The sequence below is a fragment of the Sceloporus occidentalis genome, unplaced genomic scaffold (assembly GCF_023333645.1).
Source record: "Sceloporus occidentalis isolate IW3139 unplaced genomic scaffold, rSceOcc1.0.p SCAF_4, whole genome shotgun sequence".
NCBI classification, from domain to species: domain Eukaryota; kingdom Metazoa; phylum Chordata; class Lepidosauria; order Squamata; family Phrynosomatidae; genus Sceloporus; species Sceloporus occidentalis.
In genome coordinates, this window is record NW_028316984.1 from 51,777,504 (window position 1) to 51,805,356 (window position 27,853).

Here is a 27,853-nt window from a genome sequence, read left to right on the forward strand (position 1 = left end):
TTGAGTCATTTCTAACTTATGGCGACCCTAAGGCAAAGTTTGTTCAGAGGGGGTTGGCCATTGCCTTCCTCTGAGGCTGAGAGAGTGTGACTCAACCAAGGCCACCCAGTAGGTTTCCATGGCCAAGTGAGGATTCGAACCCTGCTCTCTAGAGTCCTGGGTGTAATATCCACACTGCAGAAATAATGCAGACTGAGACCACTTTAACTGCCATGGCTCCATCCTACAGGATGCTGGGATTTGACAGACCAGGCTGAATGCCTCACTGAGCTACAAGTCCCTGGACTCCACAGGATGGAGCCATGACGGTTAAAGTGGTATCAGGAGTGCTTTCTTTCTGCAGTGTGGAACTGCTGGTAGTCCAACACTGAAACCTTGCTGGCTCTAGCGCTGGCTGGGGAATTCTGGGAGTTGTAGTCCAACTCACTCCCACATTGACTCACTCCCACATTGTGTGTGTGTGTGTTGTTGTTGTTGTTGTGTGCTTTATGGTGACCCTAAGGCGCAACCTATCATGTCCAGAAGGCAAAGAGCCCAGTCACTTTCTCTGAGGCTGAGAGAGTGTGACTTGCCCAGGGTCAGGCTGACCAGCTGCCCTCCTTTTCCAGGACCTGTCCTACATTTCAGCCTTCTCTCCTGGAAGAATGGCCCAACAAATGTCCTCTACTTTGAACATGTTTTTGACTTTTATTTTGCAATGTCCTGCGTTTACCTCCGAGGTCCTACATTTATAGGACAGCCTGGTCACCCTGAGTGGGTTTCCATGGCGGAGGCAGGATTCGAACCCTGGCCTCTTGGCGTCATAGTCCAGCGCTCAGTCCACTGCGCCACCCTGCGTTCCATCTCTTTGTTACAATATTTTATAGTGCGGCTATTCCTCTGGCTGCTTCCTGTTGCATTGTGGGATTTGCAGTCTAAGGAAAGGCATTTAGAATTCTCAGCCAGGGAGCTCTTAGGCCTCACTGAACTACAAATCCCACAATGCAAATGGAGGTGGCCCAGTCGAATAGCAGCGGCACAACAGCAGTATAGGTAATCTATTTAAGCGGGGATCGATTGGCAGCACCGCCCGCCGTTTCCCTAAACCCCCCCCCCACAATAATATGCTAATCGATGAGGAATATTTCGATTAGTCTTCCCTGACGATGATTCGACGCCCACCGGTCTCCGAGGCTGCGGCTGTTCCCATTGTGTTGCGTTTCCGCCTCTACTCGATTGCTTTTGGCTGTTCCTCCTTAAGCATCGACGATGGCCAGGCTCGATTGGCCGGCCTGGGCTGCCATTTTATGGGAAGAAACAGAACAGTGCAAAGAACAGGTAACGAGCCCCGAGAGGGAGGTCCTCCTCCAACGGCGCCCCGCTTCCCTCAATGAGGGCCAGCCCCTTGAGCCCAAGCGGGGCTCCCTTCCCCGGCTCAGGGAGAAAAGAGAGGAAGGTGGGCTGCCAAGAGCACAGGCTCCCAAGCCAGGCCATTTTGGACTCCAACTCCCAGAAGCCTCAGTCGCCCGCGCCTATGGCCAGGAATCCTGGGAGTTGAAGTCCAAAAAAAGAAAAACAGCAGCAGCTGGAGGATCAAAGTTTGGCCATCCCTGTCCAAAACACCCCGCAGGAGTAATCCATCTTGAGATGGTTTTAACTGCCCTGGCTCAGTGCTAGGGAATCCTGGGAACTGTAGTTTTGTGAGCCTTGTCTGCCAGAGAGCTCTGGGGCCACAGTATATTCATTTTAACCAATTCTATTTTATATTATTACCTATTGTTTTATACGTATTTTTTAGAATGTATGCCATTGGCAGGTTTTATTTTTATTGATTTGATCATTTGTATGTACAGCGCTTTAGAAATAAACTATAATAATAGTAATAATACTTCAATTCCCAGGATTCAGTGCCGCTGAGACAGGGCAGCTCAAGTGGTCTCAGACTGGATTACTTCTGCAGTGTGTTTTGGACTTAATTAGGTTTGGGATTACATACATCTCTCAGAATAGCCTTCTGACTGCCTTTGGGATGGTGTGTAATTAAAGACAGTGGTGCCTCCCCTTAATGTAATGCAGTAAATCCCCTTGGATTTGGGGTTATTGTTTACTGTCATCAGGTCGGCTACAATGTATGGTGACCTCTATGCGGCCTGGTCATTGTGTGTCCTGCTCAGGCCTTGCAGAGTCAATCCATCTGGAATGGAGCCTTCCTCTTTTCCTCCTCCCTTTCCCCAGACCAAGCAGTATCTCTAGGAAGCCATGCCTTCTCGCAATGTGTCCAAAGTACAACAGCCTCCTTTTAGTCATCTTGATTTCCAGGTTGAGTTCAGCTTGCTGAGCTCTAAAACCCATTTACACCTGGCGCTCAGTATCCATGGATTCAACTATCCACAGCGTGAAAATATCCCAATATATGTATAAATTCTAAAAAAAGCAAACCTTGATTTTGCTATTTTATATAAGAGACACCAATTTACTATGCCACTGTAAGTAATAGGATTTCAGCACCCACAGATTTTGGCATCCAGGGGGGTCCTGGAACCAAGGGCCCACTGCACTGGTCTTTAAACAGGCCAAAATATCCTTAGCACTCGTCTCCAGCACCACATTTCATATGAGTTGGTTTTAGTCCTACCTGCTTTCTTCACTGTCTAGCTTCCACAACCATATACATAGAATTCAGAATACAATGTTATACAACCCTAAGTTTAGCACTCCCAATAGATGGTATTCCAGCCTCTGTTCCTTGCCTGATTAACCATTTGTGATGCTGTCTTACTCTTTTCCTCCTACCTTCTACTTTACCAAGCATTATTGTCTTTTCTAGTGAGTTCTCTCTTCTCGTGATATGGCCAAAGTACAGCAGTCTCAGTTTACTCATCCTGGCTTCTAAGGAGAGTTCAGGCTTCATTTGCTCTAGGGTCTATATATAGGGTTGTTTTTAGCAGTCCACTGTATCCTCAGAACTGATCCATGTTTCAAATATGTTGATTCTCTTCCTATCATCCATCTTCAGTGTTCAGCTTTCACAACCATAGAGTTGCTTCAGGGTAGATGGATGTACACTAGGGCTGCCAGATTAAAACCTTGGGCTGGCCTCTGTATTTTTAATGGTTGAGGGAATTTCAGTAGGAGTTGCTTGTGACCTGGTTGCCCAACAAGCAACACCTATTTCTCATCCCTTAGCTACACACTCACTAAATACACAGGAGACCTCTTTGGTTTACTGTCTGGCAGTCCTAGGAGTAAAGGGTTGCAGGCAGTTGCGTTGCCTCATTTACTTTGCTGCATCTGCACTGCATTAATAATCCAGTTTGACACCACTGTAACTGCCATGGCTCATTGTTGTGGAATTCTGGGAATTGTAGTTTGCGAGATATTTAGCCTTCTTTATCAGAGAACTCTGGTGCCACCAAAAACTAGAAATCCCAGAATTCCATTGGATGGAGCCATGACAGTTAAAGTGGTGTCAAACTGGATTATTAATGCAGTGTGAATGCAACCTTAATTTCCTCACAATAAGCTAACCACAGGTTAAAATCTCTCTGTTCAGAAGACAGTAAGATTTGTTAGCTAATAAGTTTGTTGAGAGTGGCAGCTTGGGTCAGAGGAGAGGTCCAGACCTTGGAGAATAAAAGACAGCCTGGTATAAAGCTTTTGGCTCTTTTAGTCCGGAAAAGTAATCACCATTTCACAAATTTGGATGCTGGTTAGAATCCTCATTTCATCACTTCTAGGTATGCCTTGGATAAAAGCAGCCAACCAAGCACCACCACAGGTCAAGTCTTCCCTAATTTATCCAAAATGCTTGGGACCAGAAGTGTTTTGGATTTTGGATTTTTATTTTTATTTTTTGGATTTAGGAATGCCTGTATTTGCATATATGTACATAATAAGGTATCTTGGTGACTGGGCCCAAGTTTAAACATAAAATTCATTTATGTTTTGTATACACCTTAAACACATAGCCTGAAGCCAACATTTTTAATAATTTTATGCATGAAGCAAGGTTTCATTTGTACATTGAACCATCAGAAAGAAAAAATGTCACTGTCAGCCATCCATGAAAAAAAATTAAGTCTTGTAATTCCAGATAAGGAAGATTCAAGCTGTATTTCTATTTCTGCAATTTCTGTTTACGTTCTTGTTCTTTCCGCCGTTGTTTTCAGAGGTGTAACGCAAACAGGTGTTAGTCTTTTGCAACAAACACATAAAATAATTCTTGTGGCACCTTGACAATTATGTAAAAGTATAGCTTTGTTCAAAAATAAAGCAAGCTGAGTGTGAATAGAGGGAGATGTATGAGGAATGTGATGGTTGTATCAATGTGGAAATAGACCCCATTAAACATAATGGAACTTTCTTTTCAGTAAAATACATTAAATAGTTAATGGCAGGAAACCTGTGGCTTTCCAGAGGTCCTCCACTTCATAGCATTCCTAGCTACCTGTTCAATGGTGATGTATAATGGGGTATAGTAATAGTAATAGTTCATCAGCATCTTGGATGGCTGCAGGTCCTACATCACTGATACAGAGATTTGTTGCATGGTCCACCTTAGATGCTGTTCATGTTATTTTTATAGTCTGTAATTTTGAGGTATTTATTGGTCTTTTTAAAACAGCAAAATGAAACCAATGGCCTACATAGCCACCCAGTCGAGGAGAGAATGGGGAAAATAAAGACAGAAGGCTACCAGATAGGAAAAAAGATTTTTTAAAAATAGAATAAGCAGTGACAGAACGTAGGATACAAAGTAATCATAACTGATCATTCTGGCTTCTTCAAATCAGAAGTGAGTCCTCCTGATGTTGTACTGCCACTTCCATCCTCCTTCATCACTGGTGTAAACTGTTTAAGGTTGATGGGTATTGCAGTCCAGCGTCAGCTGGAGGGTTACACTTTGTCCACCCCTGCTTTAAGCGAACTATCTCCCACTTGTCCCCCTTAATATTGCTTCCCTGTCTCAGTAGTTATTCTCATAACTGCATAAATTGTCAAATCTTGTTCAGCTTTTCCTGGGCATTAGAAGTATAGTAGTTGGCATTGCTCTCAAAATCACAGATAAATCAATATTTGAAACGTTTTAAAAAGATGTTTCCATCTGGAAGAATTTCAAGGAAATATTTTGAGATTAGCATGTATTGACATTTGAGAAGCACTAGGTCAGAGTCCTGGCACATACTGTAATTCCTTCTTTAATCAGTGACATCTTGCATCACTTCCCTTCATGTGATGCCTCAATATTAGGATAATACAAAGGGAAAACATCCCTGTTCTGGTTTGGGTTCTACAGGCTTTAATAATTATTTAAGGGTGTTCTCTGCAGGGAAAAGTTTGGGCATATTTTGCAACACAGCAAATATGTCATAGCTAGGACCCTTAAGAGGTTGCAGTTCAGGCCCAACATGTTACACAGCTGTCACTCTGATCTGTTTCTTTGTTTCAGGGAGAATCTTTAAAGAAAGAGACACATGGAAATGGCCAGTGTAAGTGATATAACTATATTTGTATTTTTAGTGGACTGTACAGATAAGTATGTGTGTGCATAAGTATTTCTCTTCTCACTTCATGCTGTGGGTTCAGTAATTTTCCTGGCACATGAAGAGTCCCTTGTGTACTTTTTTATTCACAAGCCTCTGAAGACAGAAAAGGAAGCACATACACTCTTATAGGTGTGTATCAATATTTTACGATACTGTACCACTTAACTGATTTGTGGGTTTGTTTGATTTAAAGGGCAGCATTGTAATGGGGAGGTCTGTATGAGGTAATCTGGTTCATTATAGAAATATAGGCATACTCAATTATATATAATCATACACCCACCCAACCTCTCTTTTCGTCGGCATCCTTTGTCTAGTTGGAAGTTTGTTTTTAACAGCATTGGGATTTGGAGGTTGGTAAAGAAAGGCTGGAGAAGTGCTTTAAGTGTGAGGTTGCAGCAGCATGTTTGCAGTAAACAATACAATAAACAAAGCCTGGGTTAGGAAAGAATGGAATTCTTCTCTTTGTTCTTTCCATGGCGGCATCTGCACTGCAGAATTAATACAGTTTGACACCACTTTAACTGCCCTGGATCAATGCTGTGGAATTCTGAGATTTGTAATGTTGAGACATTTAACCTTCTCTGACAGAGAGCTCTACAAACTACAAATCCCAGGATTCCATAGCACTGAACCATGGCAATTAAAAGAATGTCAAACTGCATTAATTCTGCAGTGCGGCAGCAGCCCATGTTATTTCTGTCACTTGTACCATATTTTCTGTTCAAGAAGTAATGCCTAAGAACACATCTACTTCATTAACTGAGATGTATCTTTATCTAGACCTTAGATTACCATCCATGAGGGAAGTTCACAGATAAATTTTGTTACTGCTCTATAAATATTTAAAACCCTTATTGTGTCTTACAAGGTTCCCTAAATCTAAAGCATAACACATAGGGGGAGAGCATTTAAGAGGTCCAAGATTAGCTCTAAAGTTCTGTTTGTACAATTTGAAGGTGCCTCCACTTACACAGAATAGTGTATGGCTACAGGGTAGAAACTGGGCTGTATCTACCAGTCCCATGTACATTATCTTCTGTTGTTTCTCAGTCTGATCTGAGAGATGCTCAGGAAAGAACATGAAAGAAGAAATGAGCAGGTTCTGTTCTTCTAAACCAGTGTTACTCAAAGTGGTTGCTTATGGACCAGTGCCAACCCTCAAGTGCTGTTGGTCTATGGAAGAGTGTCCAAGAAATTTTAAAAAACAACACAAATTTCCAATAGCCAATGGGCACAAATACAGTGCTGGTCTCTGACACATTGGAACAGGGGAAAACACCAGTCAGCCACATCAGATGGCTTAAGAAGCACTGTTGTAAACTAGAATATAAAGCAAGAGTTGGTACGCATGTCTGAATTACAACCATTGTGCTTCTTTGTGTTTTTATCAGGCTTTATCCCATAAATGATAAAAGATTGCTCTCTTAATGACTAGTGCTATCAGTTCATATGCACATATACACAGAAATAAGTTCCACTGATTTTTAAAATTAAGGATTAAAGATTAAGATGCTTAAATCCATTGGTTTCTGTGGGATTCAGGCAGCCTAGCAATACTGTAATAGTAACAACAACAACTAGGTCTGATTTATTGATGTGTCAGTTATGAAGCACTTAAGCTTTTCTAAACGCCTTTTAGAGATTAGATAAAATAGTCCCTGCCTCCACAGGCTTAAAGTTTTTTTTAAATTTATTTTAAAAAAGGATGTGTGCAGGATTTCAGGCAGTGTGCTTCTCAGTCTCTTGGAAAAAACGAAGTTCTTATACTATCTGATTGTTTTGAAGAGATAACAAATCTTATAAGAACATTTATGTGTCATTCATTTTAAATAGCAGCAATCATCTAAATTAAATACTTCGTACTGCGTGTACTGTATGTCATATTGACTTTATTTCAAACATTAAATTTAGCACATTACCTCTCATGCAATGCAAAAAGCACTTCATGAGTAGAAAATCAGAATAGCTAAGTACACAAAATACATCCTTATCAGATTTAATTCCTGGTAATATTTCTTCATATTGATCTACATACAATTGCCATTGTTATCATCAAATGAGCACTGCAGCCAGTTAAGTATGAAGGAGTGGTGCCTTTTACTGTCATGTTGCATGAAGCAAATTAGGGGTTTAGTAGTTCTGTTTAGTACTGCATTGTGTGTACATAAAACCATCCACATAACTAGGGAGAGCAAAAATTATGCAGCAGAGATTACATTAGAGGAGGACATATTAGTGGTATATGTTCAAGCAAGTGGTTGCTTTTGTATGTAACAAAAATTCCTGATAATCCTGGTTTATCAGCAGCAATGTGCATGCTCTGCTACTTTTTGCTCCTGCTGGTGAATTAACAGGAACCAAAGGCTAGCACTGCAGCCAGTGAGAAGAACTTGCTTATAATTCCCTATACAATCCATAATCTGGCACTAGTGTTTAGCAGTGAACTAGGAATTAAACTTGTGGCATACAGTTAAGGTTTTGTCCACTGCTTAGTTTTTGGTTACTTTAACCTCTCTAACTTGTGGGAAGAACCAAGTGAATGGATGATCAGCCAGGATTCTCAGACGTTCTACTCAGTATTACATGCAAATGCACTTGATGCATAAATACTCTGTACTTAACTCTGTACTTCAGACTTCTATGGGTTTTTCTTGGCAAGATTTATTTAGAGAAAGTTTGCTGTTGCCTTCCTCTGAATCTGGGAGCACATGACTTGCCCAGGGTCACCCAGTGGGTTTCATGGCAGAGCTGGAAATTGAACCCTGGTCTCCAAAGTCATAGTCCAATACTCAAGCCACTATGCCATTATATAGCAATGCAGTGTTCAAGTCAGCCTACACACACACACACACACACACACGCACACACAGAGAGAGAGAGACTTGCCTGTGGTTTCCTGTACCAAGGAAGGGCTGCTTTGAAATAAGTATTACTAAAACAGAGATGGGCAGTGCACAGGCCTTATGCTGATTTTACCTGGCCTTTGGGCTTATTTCATACAGACTTCAGCCTCATTTCAGATACCATCTGCAAGTCAGATCTTTCCCTTCTCTAGCAGCCCTTCAGGTGGAGAGAGAAAGAGAGAGGTGGTGGGAGAGAAAGACAAAAGGGATGGGCTCCTTTACTTACCCCTCTGGTTCTCGCCATCACTCACTTTACCACTACTGCCCTTATCATACAGCCACTCCTCCACAAAGGAGGAATGTGGCCTTTGATTATAGAAAGACAATGCGTGCCTGATTTGTGGGTTGCCTTCTGTTGATGATGGTTGCGATATGAGCACAACAATTTTTAAGAGATTCATAACAGTATTAAAAAGAAAGTTGGATTACAACACTGGAACACAGTATCAATCAAATGATTTAGAGCACAGTAAGTAAAAACATCAGCATTGGTCATTATTAAGCTTCAGAATAAAACTAGGTTGAGATGATATCACACATCTGAGACCTATTGAGTGTGACTATTGTCAGTGTCAAGAAGAAAGGTTGAAGCCTCCCCCCCCCCCAAGTTGGTTTGTGTTTCTAAGAATTATTCTGGTTTTATTGTCATGAGGCTTTCAAGCTTAGGTGTGACTACAGTACAGAATGACTGTTCTGCCACTTTACAGAACTGCCAGGTGCTGAAGTCCATCTTTGCAAAGGGAAATGTGGTGTTGCCAGATAAACTGATGGAACTAACCTGTCATGTGCTCTACTGAATTAGCCTTGCTAGAAGAAAGAAGACGCACACACATCTAACAATGGCTTTTGTTATGTTCTGCTTAGCAAACATTTCACTGCATTCTCTGTGGATGTTTTGGTTTTCTCTCTCAATAAAAATGCTACTTATGTAAAGGACAGCATTTTAAATGTACACCAAATGCTGTTCAAAATTCCGATTTATTTAGCTGCATTGCAAAGGACGTTTATCAAACTGGTAGTATAGAGAACTAAGATTCAAAATGCAACTGATGGATATTCCTCCTCCCCTTGAGAAAAAAAATCATAATTTGATATGCAATCATAATTTGATATGCAACGTTCAGTTCTCTTTGTGTCCTCTTTAGGTCCTTTGTAACAGATCTAGACTGGTGTCGTACCTGCCAGGATTTTATTCTTTGGTTAGAAGGGTTGTAACTCCCAAGGCATTTTCCACAGCAGGATCCTCTGGCTCAGATGAGCCTTCTGTTGCTGCTACACCTCCTGACATATGTAAGGAAAATTTCTAGAATTTATTTCACATTACCTAACATTTGAAAATTGTTAGAGGGAGGAGATTATATATACTTTAATTACTCTGTCTCTTAATATGTTTATAGCCCAGTTCCAAGCATATACTCAGAACTGAATACCACTGGGATCCATGGGATTTATATAATCAGATATGAAGTTTAACTGTAGTATCTAGCTGTATGCATCACCATGCAGAAATGTACTTGAAAACAGTTTTACAGCTGCTTTTAAATTACACTGAATTTCACTTTTGACAGGTCCAAGAACAGTATGGCCAGATGAAGTAATGGGACCATTTGGTCCCCAGGACCAGAGATTTCAACTACCGGGTAACATTGGCTTTGATTGCCACCTAAGCGGTACAACGTTTCCAAAGACAAGACAAGTTCATAAAAAATTGCCTGACGTCTTAGTGGAGCCCTTGGCAAGTGAGAGGCATGAATTTGTGATGGCTCAGTACATCAATGAGTTCCAGGTAAGAAAACTAGTGTTGAGGCCACTTGAGGATCAATGGTTGATCCATTTTGAAATAACATTGGGAAAGAGTGTTCACCACTCTCAAGTGCATAGTCATAGCAAACTGTAAGTGCCACTGTGAAATAAACCTCAATAAAATCATCTGGGCCAATTGCCAGGATCAAACATCATCATCATTATTATCATTATTAGTAGTAGTATTTCTTACCCACCTCTCTTCACAGATCAAGGCAGGGAACAAAAACAGTTAACAAACAATATCAGTTAAAAAGACATCAGGTAACACACACATAAATTTAAAAGAACAAACAAGATGTACACATATTAAAACAATTCACATTTAAAGTTCATTTCAAATTCACAATTTAAAAATCATCTGGATAAGCCTGCCAGAAGAGACTGGTCTTTAATTCTCTTTTAAATTCGGACAGCGTTCAGTTGACAAATCTTCTGGAAGGTCATTCCACAGTTTAAGGGTAGCACAAGAAAAAGTCCTCTGGCTGACAGTTAACCAACCTAGACCTGGCTGATTGGAGTAAATGTCCGCCAGAGGACCTGAGTGTACAGGGCAGATAATATGGACAGAGGCAATCCTGAAGGTAAGCTGGACCAAACCATGTAGGGGTTTAAAGGTAATAACCAGCACTTTGTACGTGAATCCTGGCATGCAGAGCTGGAGATAAAAGGTTCTCCACTGTGGATTAAATGAGGTCACATGGCTACATTCCTATAGTTTTGTGTTTTTCCAGTATGTACCATATTAACTCTATATCTTCTAAACTATTTAACTTGGTCTAGATTTCTATACAGGAATTCTGTATTGGGCAGTCATGTAAATAAGAGTAGCTGTGCTGAAATAATGGAACAAGATCAGTGAAAAATACTTGTTAGAAGAGACCATGTTTGGGGGATGGCCTTGTTCCCAGTGCTGAAAAAGTATGAAAATCATCATTTTGAACATGTTACCATCTGGTGCTTATTTTGGGGAAAAGGTTGGGCTCCACTCACCATTTATTTATCCTGGGTTAATAGCACTGCTGTAGTTTTAAGGAGAAGCAGCAACAAGTGATTCTGAACTGAATATATTTTGGAACAGGCCTTTTAACTTTGCTAGATAATCCCAGCCCATTCCTGAATTTTAAAATTGGCAACCTATGTCCATGCCTGGCTCCATTCTGCAACTATAGTATAGTATTGTACATATACATATATAGTATTGTTACAGTTGTGGCCTGCAGCACATCACAAACAGAATTGCATTTCAGCTGCCCCCAAATCACATGATATATCTGTTTGCTCAGTCTAAATGTTACAGAAACTGGCAGAAAATCCTGTACCAAATACTGTGTCACTATAGCTATTGTGGAAAGCTAGTGTGGTGCCGTGGTTTGAGTGTTAGACTAGGAACTGGGAGACTAGGTTTTCACATCCTCATTCAGCCATTGAAACCGATTCGGTGACCTTGGACAAATAACACTTTCTCAGCCTCAAAGCAAGGCAAAGGCAACCCCCCTCTGAACAAATTCTTCCAAGAAACCCCCATGATAATTTTGCCTCAGGGCCACTGTAAGAAATTATTTGAATGCACACAAGAACAATCATAGTTATTGTGTATTGCTGTAAATCTGAAAATTATCATTTTTTTATTTATTCAGGGTAGCAATGCTTCTTGTAAGCAGGAGGTTAATAACGCAAAGACCTACTTTGAAACTGCAAAGGTGGAATGTGCAATACAAGCATGCCCAGAACTGTTACGTAGAGGTATGGGTGTCTTTGTGAACTTTAGAATTAAAATTGTATGGGAAGAGTACTTTGGATTTCTTAGTGGGGTTGTCAAGTATTGGGTTCAATTAACTTTTGTTTTCCTTTTAAAAAATATTCTTTCCTACATGATGAAAATACTTAACCCAATAATCTATCAATACTTTTGGGAGGAAGTAAATCTATCTTTATTGTTTGTGCTGGTTGTTGGATATTTTGATTCTGCTTACTTACAAAACGGGGTGGGAGAACGAAGTGCAGAAGCTAGCTAAATTCTTCCATGGATTTCTTTTGTTCTTTCCAGATTTTGAGTCACTGTTTCCAGACGTAGCTTCCAATAATCTAACAGTATTAACCGTAACCCAGAAAACCATAAATGATATGACTGCATGGAATGAAGAGGTAGAAAGCGAACGAGAAGTTCTGATAGAAAATGTAAGTCTCACTTGCACATTATTGTAGTTATTAAAGTAATGTTTTGATCCAAAACCTGTTTATACTTGCCTTAAATTAGTCCTATTTTTAACTTTGCCTGGGTTACTATATGTGGAATTGCCACTAGAGGGCATCCTTTTTTTTAAATGTCAGTGATGCTTTTAGGAAACTAATATTCTGTCTCAGCAGATGTCAGTGTTTACTGTTTGATATTCTCCATACAATGCTATTTTCCAAACACTGATACACGTTAGATTTAACTTTTTACATTCTAGGCCGTCCTTTACATTCTAGGTTTTCTTTTTCCTACTTTCACTGTGGATAATTGTGTGATAAATAATCAAACAGCAATTTTTAAGTCAACATTGGCCGGAAGACATTTCCTTTACCTCCAGCTGAAAGCTCTTGCACTAGCAAATAGCCTTTCGGTTATTTAAGATCATCTGGCATTGGGGAGCATGTTGTACTCAATTATCACCATGAAAAAGTGTATACAGAGTAAAACTCCATTGTAGCATGTCCTCGTCTCTATGTTAGTCATGGTCTGTTAGTCTTTGCCATTGTAATCTGGTCTAATTATATCTTAATTGTCCTCCTCCTTCCTTGTGCACCTTCCTGTCAAATTCAATACATTAACCATAGGGGTGTTGGGATGGTAGGCATAACCTCCTGGCCTAAAGGTTACTAACAGCAAATTCACTATAGAATGGACTGTTTGTTTTCATTGTGGAGGATCTGAAACAAGTTCAGGAGAACTAACTTAACATGAGAGAGTTGGGATAAAGTAATGAGAGTTAGTTGCCGGCAAAGGAAGGTGTTGCTATACTTGGAGCACTCAAGTTGTTTTAATTAACATAAGTATGAGTGGCTGTTGAGAGATGGCAACAATCAGGATCAAAAGAGTCCAGTATATAGGAAATGTTTGTCTGTCATTGTTTACTGGTAATCTCCTGACTTAATTTGAAATTTAAATGGACAGATCATTAGACCTGTGAGCTTTAGACTGCTTGGAAGAAATAGGTCTGCAGTGCATATAAAACTGCCCTGTTTCAGGATGATTCATCATAATTTCAAGCAGCCCCTTAGTTATATGATATGGCATTTGGCTCTTTGGATTACATGCTTCAAGGGAGAAATGAGAAGATTTATTGATCTCAACTAAACAAAGGGATGCACACTATATAATGTAAATGTTAAGAAATTCCAAATTAAATTCGTATTAATTGGATATTTGTTCTAGCAAAGATGGTGATAGTTACTAAAATGAGATTAAATGTCTATATAAGCATGTGTATATCTATTTACTCTGCTTTACTTTTCTGATTTGAAATTATATAGACCTTAGTCCAGCTGCTACTCCCAACTAGAGTAGATGCTTTGACTCAGCTGCTGAATGAACCAATACCATTAATTCAGTGGATTTACTCTAGTTGGGATCAACAATTGGTTCTAGCTAATAGTTTCTGAACTTGGTTGTAATATTGTGGTAGAAGTGTTTTAACCTAGGTACTGTAGTTGTCTTAACCATGGGCTACAACTCATTCATCTAATCTGGCTTGTTGCTTAGAGGTCTGGGTTTTGTGTTGTTTTTTGAAACTCACAGTAGAATTGCTCAGTTTATGCCATAATCTCTTAGTTTAAAAGGCTCTGATAAACCATAACACCCTCCTTCATCTAAACTAGGAAGCTATGGCTGTCAGCTTTGGAATTAGCCGCCATATTTAACAAATATGAAACCCGATTTGTAGTGTAATTTTAGACATGTCTCTTTAGAAATAAACATCATACTTAATTTCCAGATTAAATCTCAGACTTCTTTTGAAGCTGTTAACAACAGTTTCCCATTTCAGGGAAAACAGTAAACCATGATGAGTTGGAGACTGCTGCAAAGGGACACCATATATGAAGGTTTCCTCATATCTTGACTTAATAAATCTGCATCTGGCCAAACTATTGATCAAACTATCTTTTCTGTTTCTGACTACACTAGACCACAGTCAGCTTTTTCAAAAGTGCTTAGTAGGTTTATTAGGTATTTTCTTTATACATCAAATGCAGTTTATTTTTGTACAGTGTAAAGAGTAGTATATACAGTATATACGCGACTATAAGTTGACCTCATGTATAAGTCGAGGGGCAAACTTAGAGGCATGTAACAAAGGATCTAAAGGATGAAGCAAAGGAAAACAATGCCAAAGAACTTTAAAAATTCCAGCAAACATAACTGTTTGCGTTCACACTAAAGGCAGGATGGGTGAGAAAATAGAGCGGGGTCAGTGCTTCCAGGACAGATTTACCAGGGAATGGTTCAAAGTTAAAAGTACAGTATTTACATTGATCTGTGGATAAGTCGATCCAGGTTTTGGGTCAATGTTTTGACTAAAATTTCTAGACTTATACATGAGTATATACAGTAAATCATTTTGGTGAGAGCCTTAGTTGTTTTTCATTAGCAGCTGCAACTGCTAAGTTTCAGTGTTTTTGCATCTACTTTAAAATAAATAACTTGGCAAGAACTTGGAAAAATTATTTTATCATTGTTGACCAGAGATATGCAATTTAATTCTGCTTTAATGGCCAATATATACAAGTCCTGAAACTAGGAAACAAATTTAAGGCAGCAGGAAAGTGGATGAAAGTGAAGAAAATAGATTCCATTCGTGGTTTGTTTTTTTTAAAGGTTTTAAATGAAAAAGAGGTTAACAAGTATGACACTCCAATCCACTTGAGCAATCAAAGCAATTATATTATCCCAGTTGTACAAAACTATTAATCCTTTACTGACGAGCACAAAGAATTTCTTCTAAGCTTCATGTGACCATGGTATCTCTATACAGGTTATTAATTTTAATCCTCTTAGTACTGTCATTCAACTTCTTCAGCCAGAGCTATGCTTGCTTTCCCTTTGATTTTGTGCAAGAAAAGAAAAGAATATTTAGTAGCCTTATAAGTGTATTTACTATCTTTATATTTCCCCTTCTCTTAGTTCATCAACGGTGCCAAGGAAATTTGCTATGCTTTGTGTGCTGAAGGCTATTGGGCAGATTTCATTGACCCAACTTCAGGGTTGGCTGTAAGTATTTCTTGTTGTTTTCTTCTTGTTCCACTTGGAAACCCCTTATGGGCATGCCTAAATTAATATACAGAATGATTTCTATTTAAAGGGCATGATGATACTTTCTCCTTTTCGTAGAAACAATAATCAGAGCAGCAACATGAGAAATTAATTAAGCAAAAGAATATAGGTCCATTTCTTTCCGTTCATTTATTTTTATACTTTTATATAAATATTTATATAATTTGGTTAGTAGGTTTAGTTATTATCTTTCTGGGGTACTCTCCCCAGCCTCCTCTCTGTTTTCATAAAAATAAAGTGGAACCCGGGTAAATTAGGCTGAAATAGATCAGGCTAGAAAATTCTCAGGAAACTTTATGTTAAATTGTTTATTTATTGTTTATTTTATTTTTATCCCAATTTTCTCCCAGGATAGGACTCAAGGTGGTTCATGTCAAAGTTTTAAAAAGCAATAATAAACAGTACCATTTTAAAAAATTAAATTACAATGACACATTAAAACAGTAAAAAGATAAACACACACACACACACACATATATATACACATATCCCCCATTAGAAAGATTCTTCTGACACAATAACTTAAACTCCAAAGATCAGCCTAAACATAATGGGTATTTCAGCTGTGCTGTCCCTAGTCCACTCCAGACTGACATGCATGCACACACTGTGTCTGTCTCACTCCCCCTCTCACTTCAGAATGAGGCTGTATCTACACTGCAGAATTAATGCAGTTTGACACAGCTTTAACAGCCATGACTCAGTACTATGGACTTTTGGGATTTGTAGCTTTGTGAGATATTTAATGGCGTACAATAAAGTACAAATCCCAGGCTTTCATACTACTGAGCCATGTGAGTTAAAGTGGTATCAGACTACATTAATTTTACAGTGTGGCAGCAGCTTCAGAAAAAGGTGTGTTGAGAATGATAAATATCAGAGATGTTCTGCATTAACATTCTTCCAGGTTTTACCTTAAAATATTATTTCTAATGTATTAACTATTGTGTGGGAATATTGTCTTACCAGGCCCCAATACAAGGGTCCTTCTGATGTCCCAGAAGCTATTAAAAAAAAAAAACTTAGTCATATCAAAAGCAGAGAATTGGGACATGCTATCTTTCTCTACTTAACATATACACACTTTTCTCTGGTTACTTTTACTGATGGACATTAACTGTTTTCTTCATTGAACTTCAAATGTGCTGTTGCAATTTATGCCACACAATTGATTCAAAATTTGCTTTTTCTTAGCATACACATTAGGAGTGTTTTCTTGCTGGTAACAGTTACAGGAGGAATTAGAGGGCTTCATTTAATCCTGGAGAGAAATATGGAACTGCTATATAATCTTACACAGGATTATTAAATTCTATACTCCTGTATAGAATTCCTAAAGAGGTAGACATGTCAATTTGTTTCAGTATATAAATAAATAAAGTCTTATCACATTTTTATTTATTCATTTATCTTGATAATATGGATGAGCAGGAAGTTCTCTTATCTAAAAAAGGAATATTGCTTCAAGAATCAACCAATCTATTAATATAATATGTGACAACAAATACACTGTGTAATAGTATTAAAACATATGCCGCCCAGATAAACAATTTAATAATTGCCAATGAAATATGCTAGAAAGCACAAGCAATATATTAACAATATAATAGGTCACAAATTAAATACAACTATAATAAGGAATGATAACCAAGATGTAACAAACATAGATAAGTATGTGTTTTTCACCACATTAGATGTCCAAATGGAGCATGCCCAAATATGAAGAGCATAAAAACTGACATATGAGCGATGGTAAGAAATCAAAATTAAAATAATAATAATAAAACTTTTATTTCTATCCCACTTATTTGTAAGAAACAATCAAAGCAGCTTCCAACAATTAAAATAGTACAAATATAATCAGATAACTAGAACTGATGCAATCACTCCAGAAAATTTGAAATCGTTTCGAAGGACTCTTCTTCAATCAAATGCTTTTCTCCAACATAATATATGATTGATACTGCCGTCTTAATTTCAAAATATGAAATTCATCCAGCACCTTAACTCCTATCAATAAAATGTGATCAGTAATAAGAATTAGAGAGCTTATACATCACCTAATAATACAAAGGAAAAAATGAAAAACATTTATACAAATCATGAAAGCCCCAGTGAGGTATGAAGTACAAAGAACTGTTTTCATCCAACAAACATTTGTCATGATTGAAAGGAACATAATAGTAGGTGTCTATACAATATATAGAAGGGCAGTTCAATACAATCCATTAACAGGTGAAAATAACAATCTGTTACGAATAGACCATCCTTAATCACAGTGAATCTACAGTTCCAATGATCTAATTACTAAACAGGTTACACTTGAAAATCCTACTTTGAATCACAGAATTACAAAACAAAACAAGCAACAACAAAAACAAAGAAAAATCTAAGCAGTCATTTAAACTAGTGAGGTGAGCATTTGAAACTCAAAAATCCAAAAGACTTTCCTTTGAAGAAGTAAATTATGAAGTCTAATATGATTAAAAGCCCGTCAGTGAATTTTACCTGGATGATACATGGTTTTTTATACCATTACACTGTGTATTTATTGTCATATATTGTACTAATATATTGATTGGTTATTGAAGTGATATTCCTTTTCCATAGGACAGTTTTTATTTATTTTAGCATGAGTTTTCATGGATTTCCTTCTGAAATGTCACTGCAGAATAGCCAATTGTAGGTAGAAAGCATACAATTCTAGTTTAAAAACCTGTAAGCTTGGACTTAAACTAATTAGATCTTTTATAAGAAAATATGAGTACCAGCATGTAGTGGTTTGAGCATTAGACTACAACTCTGGGAGACGATAATTTCAAATCCCCACTTGGTCATGGAAACCTAATGCATGGCCTTGGGCAAATCACACTCTCTCAGCCTCAGAGAAGGGAAACGGCAACCCCCTCTGAAGAAATTTTGCCAAGAAAACCCTGTGACAGATTAACTTGAGAGTTGCCATAAGTCAGAAATGACTTGAAGGCACACAACAACAATGGAAATATACACAAGATGGTTATTATAAGCATTTCTCAAGCTTCTCTTTTTCCCTTTTTCAGTTCTTTGGCCCTTACACAAACAACACCCTTTTTGAAACAGATGAACGCTATCGCTGTCTCGGGTTCTCTGTGGAGGACCTTGGCTGCTGTAAAGTTATTCGTCATATTCTCTGGGGAACTCACGTGGTGGTGGGGAGCATTTTCACCAATGCGACGCCTGACAGCCCCATCATGAAGAAACTGCGTGGCAATTGACGACTGTCGTCTTACTTGAATCAGTCAATAAACACTGTTGGGACAACCAAATTTTAAGTTACATTGATTTTTAGATAATAAACAGTCTATTATTTATTTTAGTCTTCATGGAGCATGTAGTCTCTGTACATGATTCAAAAGGTAGTAATACCACAATTTATTTGTGTTGTATGTATATATAGCATAGGATAGTTTGAACTAAGTATTACTTTCCCATGTACAAAATGAAACACACAGTAATCCTGTTGGAGCCAAGCACCAACACGTTAGCAGCATTTCTGTCTGTGCCTTCCAGACCAAACAATAGTTTCAATTGCAAAAAAAAAAATGGTATAGGTCATAAACCCATTGCAATTTCAGCAATGACCATGAAGAGGAGGAAAAAGGAACCAAACCATGGATAAGGTGGTTTCTGGGACAGCAAACCAGGCCGGAGTCTATGTATGTGTAGTAGACCCTGATCTAATCTTCACTGCAGAAATAATACAGTTTGACATTGCTTTAACTACTATGGCTCCATCCTCAGGAATCCTGGGATTTGTAGTTTGTTGTGGCACCAGGGCCTGTGGGAGTAGACTGATGAAATCAGTTGCTGAATGGTAAGACAGCACTTATGTAAATCTCATCCATACATGATATTCAACCTGTAATAGAATCTACTCTGAGCATCACTAGCATCATGTTTCCCAAGTTAACGTTCCTTAACTGTGTATGCCTGCTGTTTTGCCAAAGCTTTCAAACAGAAAATTTTCAGTAGTTACTAGGAAAATCCATGATTACAGTGTGTGGCGTGTAGTTTTTTCTAAAGAAGGGTTATATACATGGACATGTTTGGACTTGCATGTGTGTACACATGTGTATACACACATACTGTAATAATATTTCCATATCTTTTTATTGTGGTGGTTAAAGGTGTACACATTAGCCTGCACTCTGTGTCTCAGTCCTGGTTTACATATGCAGAAGGGAATGTGGTTTGAATTATTTCCATGGACTTTTTAAACTAAAAGATGCCATTAAAATAGTATTTTAAAAGCTGGTATTAAAGTAATTTTTACTTAATGAGTTGTACTGTGTGTTCCATGAAGGGACTTCTGCTGAACTTGGCTTTTCTTATCCTCTCCTCCCTCTGTGCCCCCCCCCTACATTTCTTTCACACCATGCTCCAAACCTTAAGGCTAGATTTGAGAGTTTGTAATGGATACTGGGTCCATGTTAAATGGAAATAGCTGGGTTTTGCCCTTAAGCTAATTGAAATTCAACCTTATGGTGAGCCATCTTTGGAATGCTCCCTTGTATAAACACAAAAAAATTACAGCAAGTAAAATCTGTCTTTCCCATCTTCTAATATTTTTCTTGTCAGTATTTATAATATTGTTTCAAGTGTGTCTGAAATGGTACTGCCATCTGGTATCTCACCCTGCTGTGTGTATAAACTAGAGGGTTTTCTCAACAATCAGTTGTATTTAAAATCCTGTTCTAAAAAGTCCCATTTTTTTTATATAACGAACAACTGCAGTCCATCTGGTCCTGAACCTTTGCAGAATGATCAGAAATATTTACCACCATACGGAGAGATGCGCCACTATGTTACTAAGCACAATAGTACTCTGACCCTGTTGCCTTTTAGCAATATTGGCACTCCAAATCAGAAAGATTCCTCAGCTGAGTCTCTGGTTTCTTTTTCCCTTTCTCAAAAATCCTCAGTGTGTAACAAAGATGAGACATAAAGGGGTTTTCATAAAATACCAGAGAAGCATTGCCAATGGAACCTGTTGCTGGAACACAAGTTGGTTAAAGACAATGAACAATCTGACGCTACACAGCCTCAAGAAAAAAAATTCTGACTAAAATCTTTCTCTTTTGAAATATTGAAATGAACTTGTAGTTATTTTATTGTAAATAGTCTCAAAATGCTTTCAAAACTGATTTTTAGAAGATTTTAGCAACTAAATTTAGACATGATTTTGAATATACTACTCATAGTGAGCCAGCATGGCATAGTAGCTTAAGTGTTCAACTACGGTTGAAGACCAGGGTTTGACTCCCAGCTCAACCAGGAAACCCACTGGGTGACTTTGGGCAAGTCGCATGATCTCAGCCTCAAGAAGGCAATGGCAAATCTCTTCTGAACAAACTTGCCCAGAAAACCCTGATAAGGTCACCTTAGGGTTGCCATAAGTAGGAAATGACTTGAAGGCACATAATGCCCACACAGCTGTATCCATACTTTTATACTGAAAAAAAATTACCCAAGGAATAGTGTGGCCAAATATGTATTATTAGTGCCTTGATATGGGTACATTAAAATCAATCAGCCTCAAATCAGCCATATCAAGTCATATTGATTTTAATGGAGTTGACTAAATCTGGATACAGCCCATTTTAACTGTAATTTGTGTAGTATTCAAAGACACAGTCATATTTGAGAGGATCAACATGCAAAAGGATCATGCATTAGCTTTGAGAGTAATAGAAAAAGAAAAGACAGTAGCATAATAAATCTACTTCCTCAGATGCATAGAGTGAAGTACACTGGATTTTTATGGTGCCATCATTTCTATATTGAATACAACTGGTGATTGATAAATAATTGTTACTATGTTCTTCAAGAAGGGCAAGGCAATTTATCAACAAAACATTTTATAGAGAATTTTGTCTTCTAGGGCAAATGTTACAGGATGGTTTTTGAATTATTAGTTACAAAGATGTTAATATGCACAGTATGCCACTGTTCTCAACATTTCCCTTGTAAAATCGGACTTCTGTTTACAGACAAAAGGCTTAAGCCAACTTTGGTCTTGCTGATGTTTGGAGTAGATCCACATAAATCAAAATACATCATCGTTATTCAGTAGTGTTTTGAGTTTATTATGTGTGGTCTTTCCTGGGAAGATCTTGCTTCTCACTCTGGGATCCAAAAACAACATATAAACGTGCTTGTTTAAACACAAGCGACACTGTCATGGCAAGCTACCTATGCGCTTTACTGGCTGATGATTTTTCATGTTATGTATACATAAAATGGAAGCAGGTTATGCAATTGACATAGAGCGTAAAAATGTGTGCTGCTTAAAAAAATACACTGGTATATCAAGTAGCTTAATAAGGTAAGTTCCAAGCTGGAAAGTCCCATGATTGAAATCTTGCCTCAACAGTGAATCCTCTAGCAGGCCTTAGGCAAGCCACAATCTCTAAGCCTCGTGTCTTATCTGCTATGCGCAGACAGTGATACTCACAAAATTGCAAAAATTACTCTTAGAGAAATGCTTCTCAGGCTTCTTGATGTGGAAGACCAGCAGTTTTTGTTTCCCAGTGTATCTGGAATGTACTAAATTTGTGCCCATTGGGTACAATTGTTTTTTTCTTTCCTGGAAACTTCCCTCATTTCAGCACCAGTCCAAGAACCACCATTGTGTTGCCCCATAAATCCATAGAGCTTTAAAAAATTATAGTTCATGAAAATTCATGCTATAATACCTTTTAGGGGACTCTTCGCTGTGGCAGGCTAACATGCCTACTTCTCTGAAAATTAAAGCATTGTCAGTCTCTTCCAATTGGAAATTTCCAAGCTCATGAACAATCCCCAACCCCCTTTTAAAAGTTCAAGCCTTATGTTTTACCTTTCTTCTCTTCTTCCCAACAATTCATCTTTGTGACATTGTGGGTATGGCTGTTTAGCATTACAGTATTAATAAAGGCCTAGCCCATAATGTCTACGTACATTGTATCATAGGGGTGTTATTCTTCACTCATTTTCTTCTTGAACAAAGCAATGACTATAGCAATTTTCTTCTTGCTGCAAGAAAATTTGCACATGATTGCTTTGCATATAAGAAAAATAATGTTCTGCACAGATATATTATGTACTGCACAGAAAATGCTATTTTCTCTGCAAAGCAACCATGTGTAAATTTTGTTCAGAATATATCCTGAACTGCAAAGATTCCCATCAGTCGAGATTTTCTTCTCATCAGGATCACATTCCCACTATCATTCCTGACCAATTGGATGAGGTTTCAGTGTTTCAATGTTTGGTTTTTCATCCAATATAATGTCTTCCATTTATGCCAAAAAATTCTAGCTTTCACTTATCCGTTCAGAGAATACTGTTTCAGAAGACTTGGGGATGATCATCAGATGGGCAACAATGTTATTTTTAGAGAACAGCAATCTCCTCCTACCTCTCCTCTCACAAATACCATTCTTGTTCAGTTTCTTCCAGAAGGTTGAATCATAAATACAGTGGACCCTTGTTATACGGTGGGGTTTGGTTCCAAGATCCCCCATGGATAACAAAATCTGTGCATGCTCAAGTCCCATTAGTTATAATGATATAGCAAAATGGTGTCCCTTATAAAAAATAGAAAATCAAGGTTTGATATTTGAAATTTATACTTTTTTGAACATTTTCAAACTGTGGATGCTTGAATCCATGTATTAAAAAAATCTGTGTATAAAAAGGGCCAACTGTAGTCACATTAGCAAAGGCAAGAGCAGCCTGCAGATCCTTGGATGTTGCTCGGGTTCTTTATCAGTTATTGAATAATACTCTGGTTTGTTCTTGGAGAGATTTTGGTAGGACAGCTCATCCTGGATTGAGTGAATGTAGTCTTGAACCTTCTTCATTTGTAGACTGTCAGACAGTGGATTGGTGGGCATGCAATCCTTAGAAATGGATTTGTAACCTCTTCTAGACTGATGAGCAGCAAAAGAAAAAGAAAGCCCCCGAAAGAGAAATGTAATGCTTTTCTGAAGTCTTCGGAAATGTCTATTGATCATTGCGTGTCCACACAATTGTATGGGGAAGACCAAACTAACAAAGTTTCTGGTGCTTTTATGGGGTTGGACCTCCTAAACTCACCACTGCAGACCCAACCTAACTAATTTAAAAGTTTAAGAGTAAGAGCCCTGGTGGTGAATGCCTATACAGTAGCCACTCACTCATAAACCACAAAGTTGTGAGTTCAATACCAGCCAGGGGCTCAGGGTCAACTCATCCTGGCATCCTTCCAAGCTTCCAGCTTTTGGGGGGCAATTAGCTTACGCATTGTAAACCATTTAGGGAATTCTTAAGTGCACTGATAAGCAGTATAAAAATGTACTTGCTATTGCTATAAGTTATTCCCTTTAACTGAGCTGACACTACCAAGGGTTCATTACTGTTGTACGTATTGTAACTTTTATGCATTTGTTTGCTAAATTTATACAGTGTTCTATTTCGCAAGGCATGGAATTGGTTAATATAAATCTTGTTGAGAATTAAGACTATTTTTCATTCACAAAGGCTAAAATGGTAAAACTATGGATTTCCATCAGTATCATTAATAGTGATAAACTTTTTCACCACTGTAGATTTTTCACAGAGCTGAACAAAGCCAAAGGAACAAAAAACAAAGAAAATTATCACACTGCCTTTTCCCTTCCTTTCCTCCTGAACAAGGTGTGGAATGTAAATTTTAATATGTGGATTTTATCGCATACCTCCATGTCCAGGCAGGAGGCATCCTATACACAATCATAGCATCCTGTACCTGATCCGGACTTTTCTCGCACTTTTTGAAAGAATTGGATTTTCCCATAATTTGCAAGGTGCAGGAGAAGTCCAGATCAGGTACAGCATGCCATGATCCAGTAGTGTCAGTGGGGGGTGCATTGGGTGCAGGCTGCACCAGGTGACACCCCAGAAGAGGACTGATACTCGATCAGCCCCCTTGAACCATCCCCCCTGCTCTGTCTGCCACACATGCCACCCCATCCCCTGGGTATGCACCTCTCTCTGTGTGTGTGTGCCTCTCCCTGCGCTTGTGAGTGGTTCTCTCCATGCACACGAGTACCTCTCTCTCTGCACATGTGCATGCATGGGCCACTCCATTCCTCTGCACATGTACTGACCACCAAGCATTGTCCCGTCCTTTTCCTCATCAGGAAAAGGACAGGACAGCTCGGGGAGATGGAAAATTTAGGGGGGGAAACTAATTCTGAGAAGTAATGGGGGAGTTCTCTGTATACAAATGTATCCCATCTGTCCTCCCCCCACCATCCTATTACATTAGGGAATATCCAATCTTTTTAAAAGATTTGATCTCCTGACAGCATATCATTGTGTATGTTTACTCAAGAGGTAAGCATTGTTGTATTTTATGTAAGTCATACATATTATATGTTTAGGATTACAGCAGTAATCTACTTTTTATGGGTTTTATGAGATGAAAATGTACCAGAAACATCTACAAAGGGGCATGCATATGAGTACTTTTCAATTCAATATTCACCTGTCAATGAAAACAAGCAAAATAAATTGCAGTATTTTACAAAGATATATTAGATATCATAACATGAATTCTTAGAAACCATAGCATGTCAACTACAATTCCCTTGAGTATCTAAGCACACAGAATGTAATACTAATGCGTTCCAGAGCCAGGTTTTGAGAAATACTAAATTTGATAGGGCAACACATGTACAATTAGGCTGCAAACCACTGTATTACTTTTATAGTCAGTGGCCCATAACGTCTATAGATTTCTTTGGATAACATTCTTTTTTTCCTGTAAAAGTTTTTACATTTACAGAGTTTTAGAAAAAACTTGTATTAGCTGCAATAAAATTAACATTGTTACAAAATTTAAAAATGAAGAACCATACTTACACTATCATTTGTCTCTCTAAATACTTATGGGCAAAGCCAATTTCTAATAAGAGCCACTATGCTGAAAGTTGTCAGTCAGAACATGACAAATGATCCAAGCAGTCAAAATGGTCTCATTCATAGAAGTGTAAAGATAGGAAATTCTGTTGACTGTTCGCCATTGTTGTCATTAATAAAATGGCCCTCAAGACATCTGAAAGGTCAAAGAAACACATTCAGGAGGAGAACCTCCAGTCTGCAACTGCTATCTTCATGTCAGGCCTTTTGCCCTTTGCAAGTAATTGAAGAGAGATTGTACTTCATAAACTTTGAGTGAGCGGTTGTAATTTTAGACAATTCAAGGCAGCTGACCCAAGACAGGTAAGTCCTCAAAAGTAGTCATTGTAGAGTCTAATTACACTGTCAGACTCACAGTTTATGTAGTACAATATCTCCTCAATTACTTGCAGAGGGCAAAAGGCCTGCTGCGGGTTGTAAGTAGTTAAATGCAAAGCATGACTTTTAAGCAAAATCTTGATATTGTACAAAAATGTCCTGGCCTAGTCTCAAGGTCCCTTAAAGAAAAAAAAAAGCTTCACTGAGACTGCCATGGCTGAATCCCACACAATCCTGGGATGTGTAGTTTTGTGAGCCCCTGTTCTTTTCTGCAGAGAAGGCTTGTAAAACCACAGATCCCAAGATTCCATAGAAGGGAGATACAGCACTCACATGGTTGCTCAGTTTCAGCTGTTTGTATGAACTGACTGCCTGTTCAGGCCAAAAGAAACAAGACAATGCGGGAGAAAGTTCCGTAACTTAGTTACTGCTGATTCATGTAGGTATCCTCACATTCGAACAGCTTGCAGTACACTAGGATCCTTTGTTTTATTTTTATTTATTTAATTTATAGCCTGATTTTCTACCAACACAAAACCAAAGCAAAGTTCAGTTTTGTAAATGATGGTGAAAAGGATTTTTTATAACAGTCAAATAAACTATCCTATTAAAACGTCAGTAATTTAAAACAGTATGTTTGTTGTTCTGTGCCTTCAAGCTGTTTCTTACCTATGGCAACCCTATCATGCAGTTTTCTGAGGCTGAGAGTGTGTGACTCGCCCAAGGTCATCCTGTGGGTTTCCGTGACTGAGCAGAGATTCAACCCCTAATCTCATGAGTCATAGTCCAATGCCCAAACCAGTACACCACACTGGTTCCTAAAGCAATACGGACACCTTTAAAAACAAGGGAAATAAAAGTATTAAAAAGTATAAAATAGTGGGAGCCAGAGTGATGTGGTGTTTTGAATGCTGGACTATGCCTTTGGAGATTCGGGTTCAAATTGGCCATGAAAACCTACTGGAGTGACATTGACCAAGTCACACATTCTCAGCCTCAGAGGATGGCCATGGCAAACCTCCTCTGAACAAAATTTGCCAAGAAAACCCCATGATAAGTTTGCCCTAAAGTCACCATAAGTCAGAAATGACTTGAAGGAAGACAACGACAACACAGCTCATTAAAAAAAAAAAACTTTCTAGATAAACCAGTTACTAATCAAAAGGCTACCTAAACAGAAAGAGAAAGGAAATAGAAAGGGGGAATAACTGAACCAATGTTTGGGTCACACAGTATACAGAAAACCCACACATACAGACTGATACCTGAACAAGAACTCCAATTATCACCCAGGACAAAAAAGAAGCACAATCCAAACACTGGTAGACCGGGCAAAACGCATCCGTGAACCCCACTTCTTGGAAGATGAACTGAAGCACTTGAACCGGGCTCTACAGGCTAATGGTTATTCCAGCTCAGACATCAGAAGGGCTGCCAGGCCCAGGAAAATCCAGAGAAGTGAAGACAAGCAGCAATCAAAAGGGAAGGTATTTTTACCATATATCAAAGGAGTCACAGACAGAATAAGCAAAATGGTGAGGATGCACAACCTGCAAATGGTTTACAAACCAACGAAGAAAATCCAGCAAATGCTGCGCTCAGCCAAGGATCAGAGAGACCCTCTCACAGCCGCAGGAGTTTACCGCATACCATGCAGCTGCGGACAAGTCTACATAGGGACCACCAAACGCAGTGTGCAAACAAGAATCAAGGAACACGAGAGGCACTGCAGACTGGGCCAGCCAGAAAAATCAGCAGTAGCAGAACATGCCACAAACCATCCTGGGCATAAAATACTGTTTGAAAACATCGAAGTTCTGGACCATGCCAACCACTACCATGTCAGGATGCACAAGGAAGCCATTGAAATCCACAAACTTCTGGATAATTTCAACCACAAAGAAGAAACCCTTAAAGTGAACAAAATTTGGCTATCAGTCCTGAGGAATAGCAAAATAAGGACTCAGCAAATGCAAATGGGAAACCATTCAGAGTGAGGGGCTTTCCCAGCAGATAATGAT

At 38.6% G+C, this 27,853-nt stretch overlaps 1 protein-coding gene across 4 annotated transcripts; it reads left to right on the forward strand.

Moving 5' to 3' along the window:
- Positions 1-1,210: 1,210 nt before the first annotated feature.
- On the forward strand, positions 1,211-19,871 carry MMADHC (metabolism of cobalamin associated D). Of its 4 annotated transcripts, none has more exons than XM_089520044.1 (8): positions 1,244-1,317; positions 5,429-5,468; positions 9,577-9,721; positions 10,000-10,217; positions 11,875-11,980; positions 12,285-12,415; positions 15,402-15,488; positions 18,611-19,870. In XM_089520044.1, the coding sequence occupies exons 2-8, from the start codon at positions 5,454-5,456 to the stop codon at positions 18,803-18,805; spliced, it is 897 nt and encodes a 298-aa protein (XP_089376170.1). In that variant the 5' UTR covers positions 1,244-1,317; positions 5,429-5,453; the 3' UTR covers positions 18,806-19,870. The 4 variants fall into 4 exon arrangements, with proteins under 4 accessions (XP_089376172.1, XP_089376170.1, XP_089376173.1 ...); XM_089520045.1 differs by lacking the exon at positions 1,244-1,317 and adding an exon at positions 1,370-1,435; XM_089520046.1 differs by lacking the exon at positions 9,577-9,721 and having other exon boundaries at positions 1,211-1,317; positions 18,611-19,871.
- Positions 19,872-27,853: the final 7,982 nt, after the last annotated feature.

Bases quoted from the DNA above. Each gene is read 5' to 3' on its own strand.
- MMADHC (XM_089520044.1), top strand. The intron at 11,981-12,284 runs GTATGGGTGTCT...TGTTCTTTCCAG, and splicing joins CCCAGAACTGTTACGTAGAG to ATTTTGAGTCACTGTTTCCA. The intron at 15,489-18,610 runs GTAAGTATTTCT...TCCCTTTTTCAG, and splicing joins ACCCAACTTCAGGGTTGGCT to TTCTTTGGCCCTTACACAAA.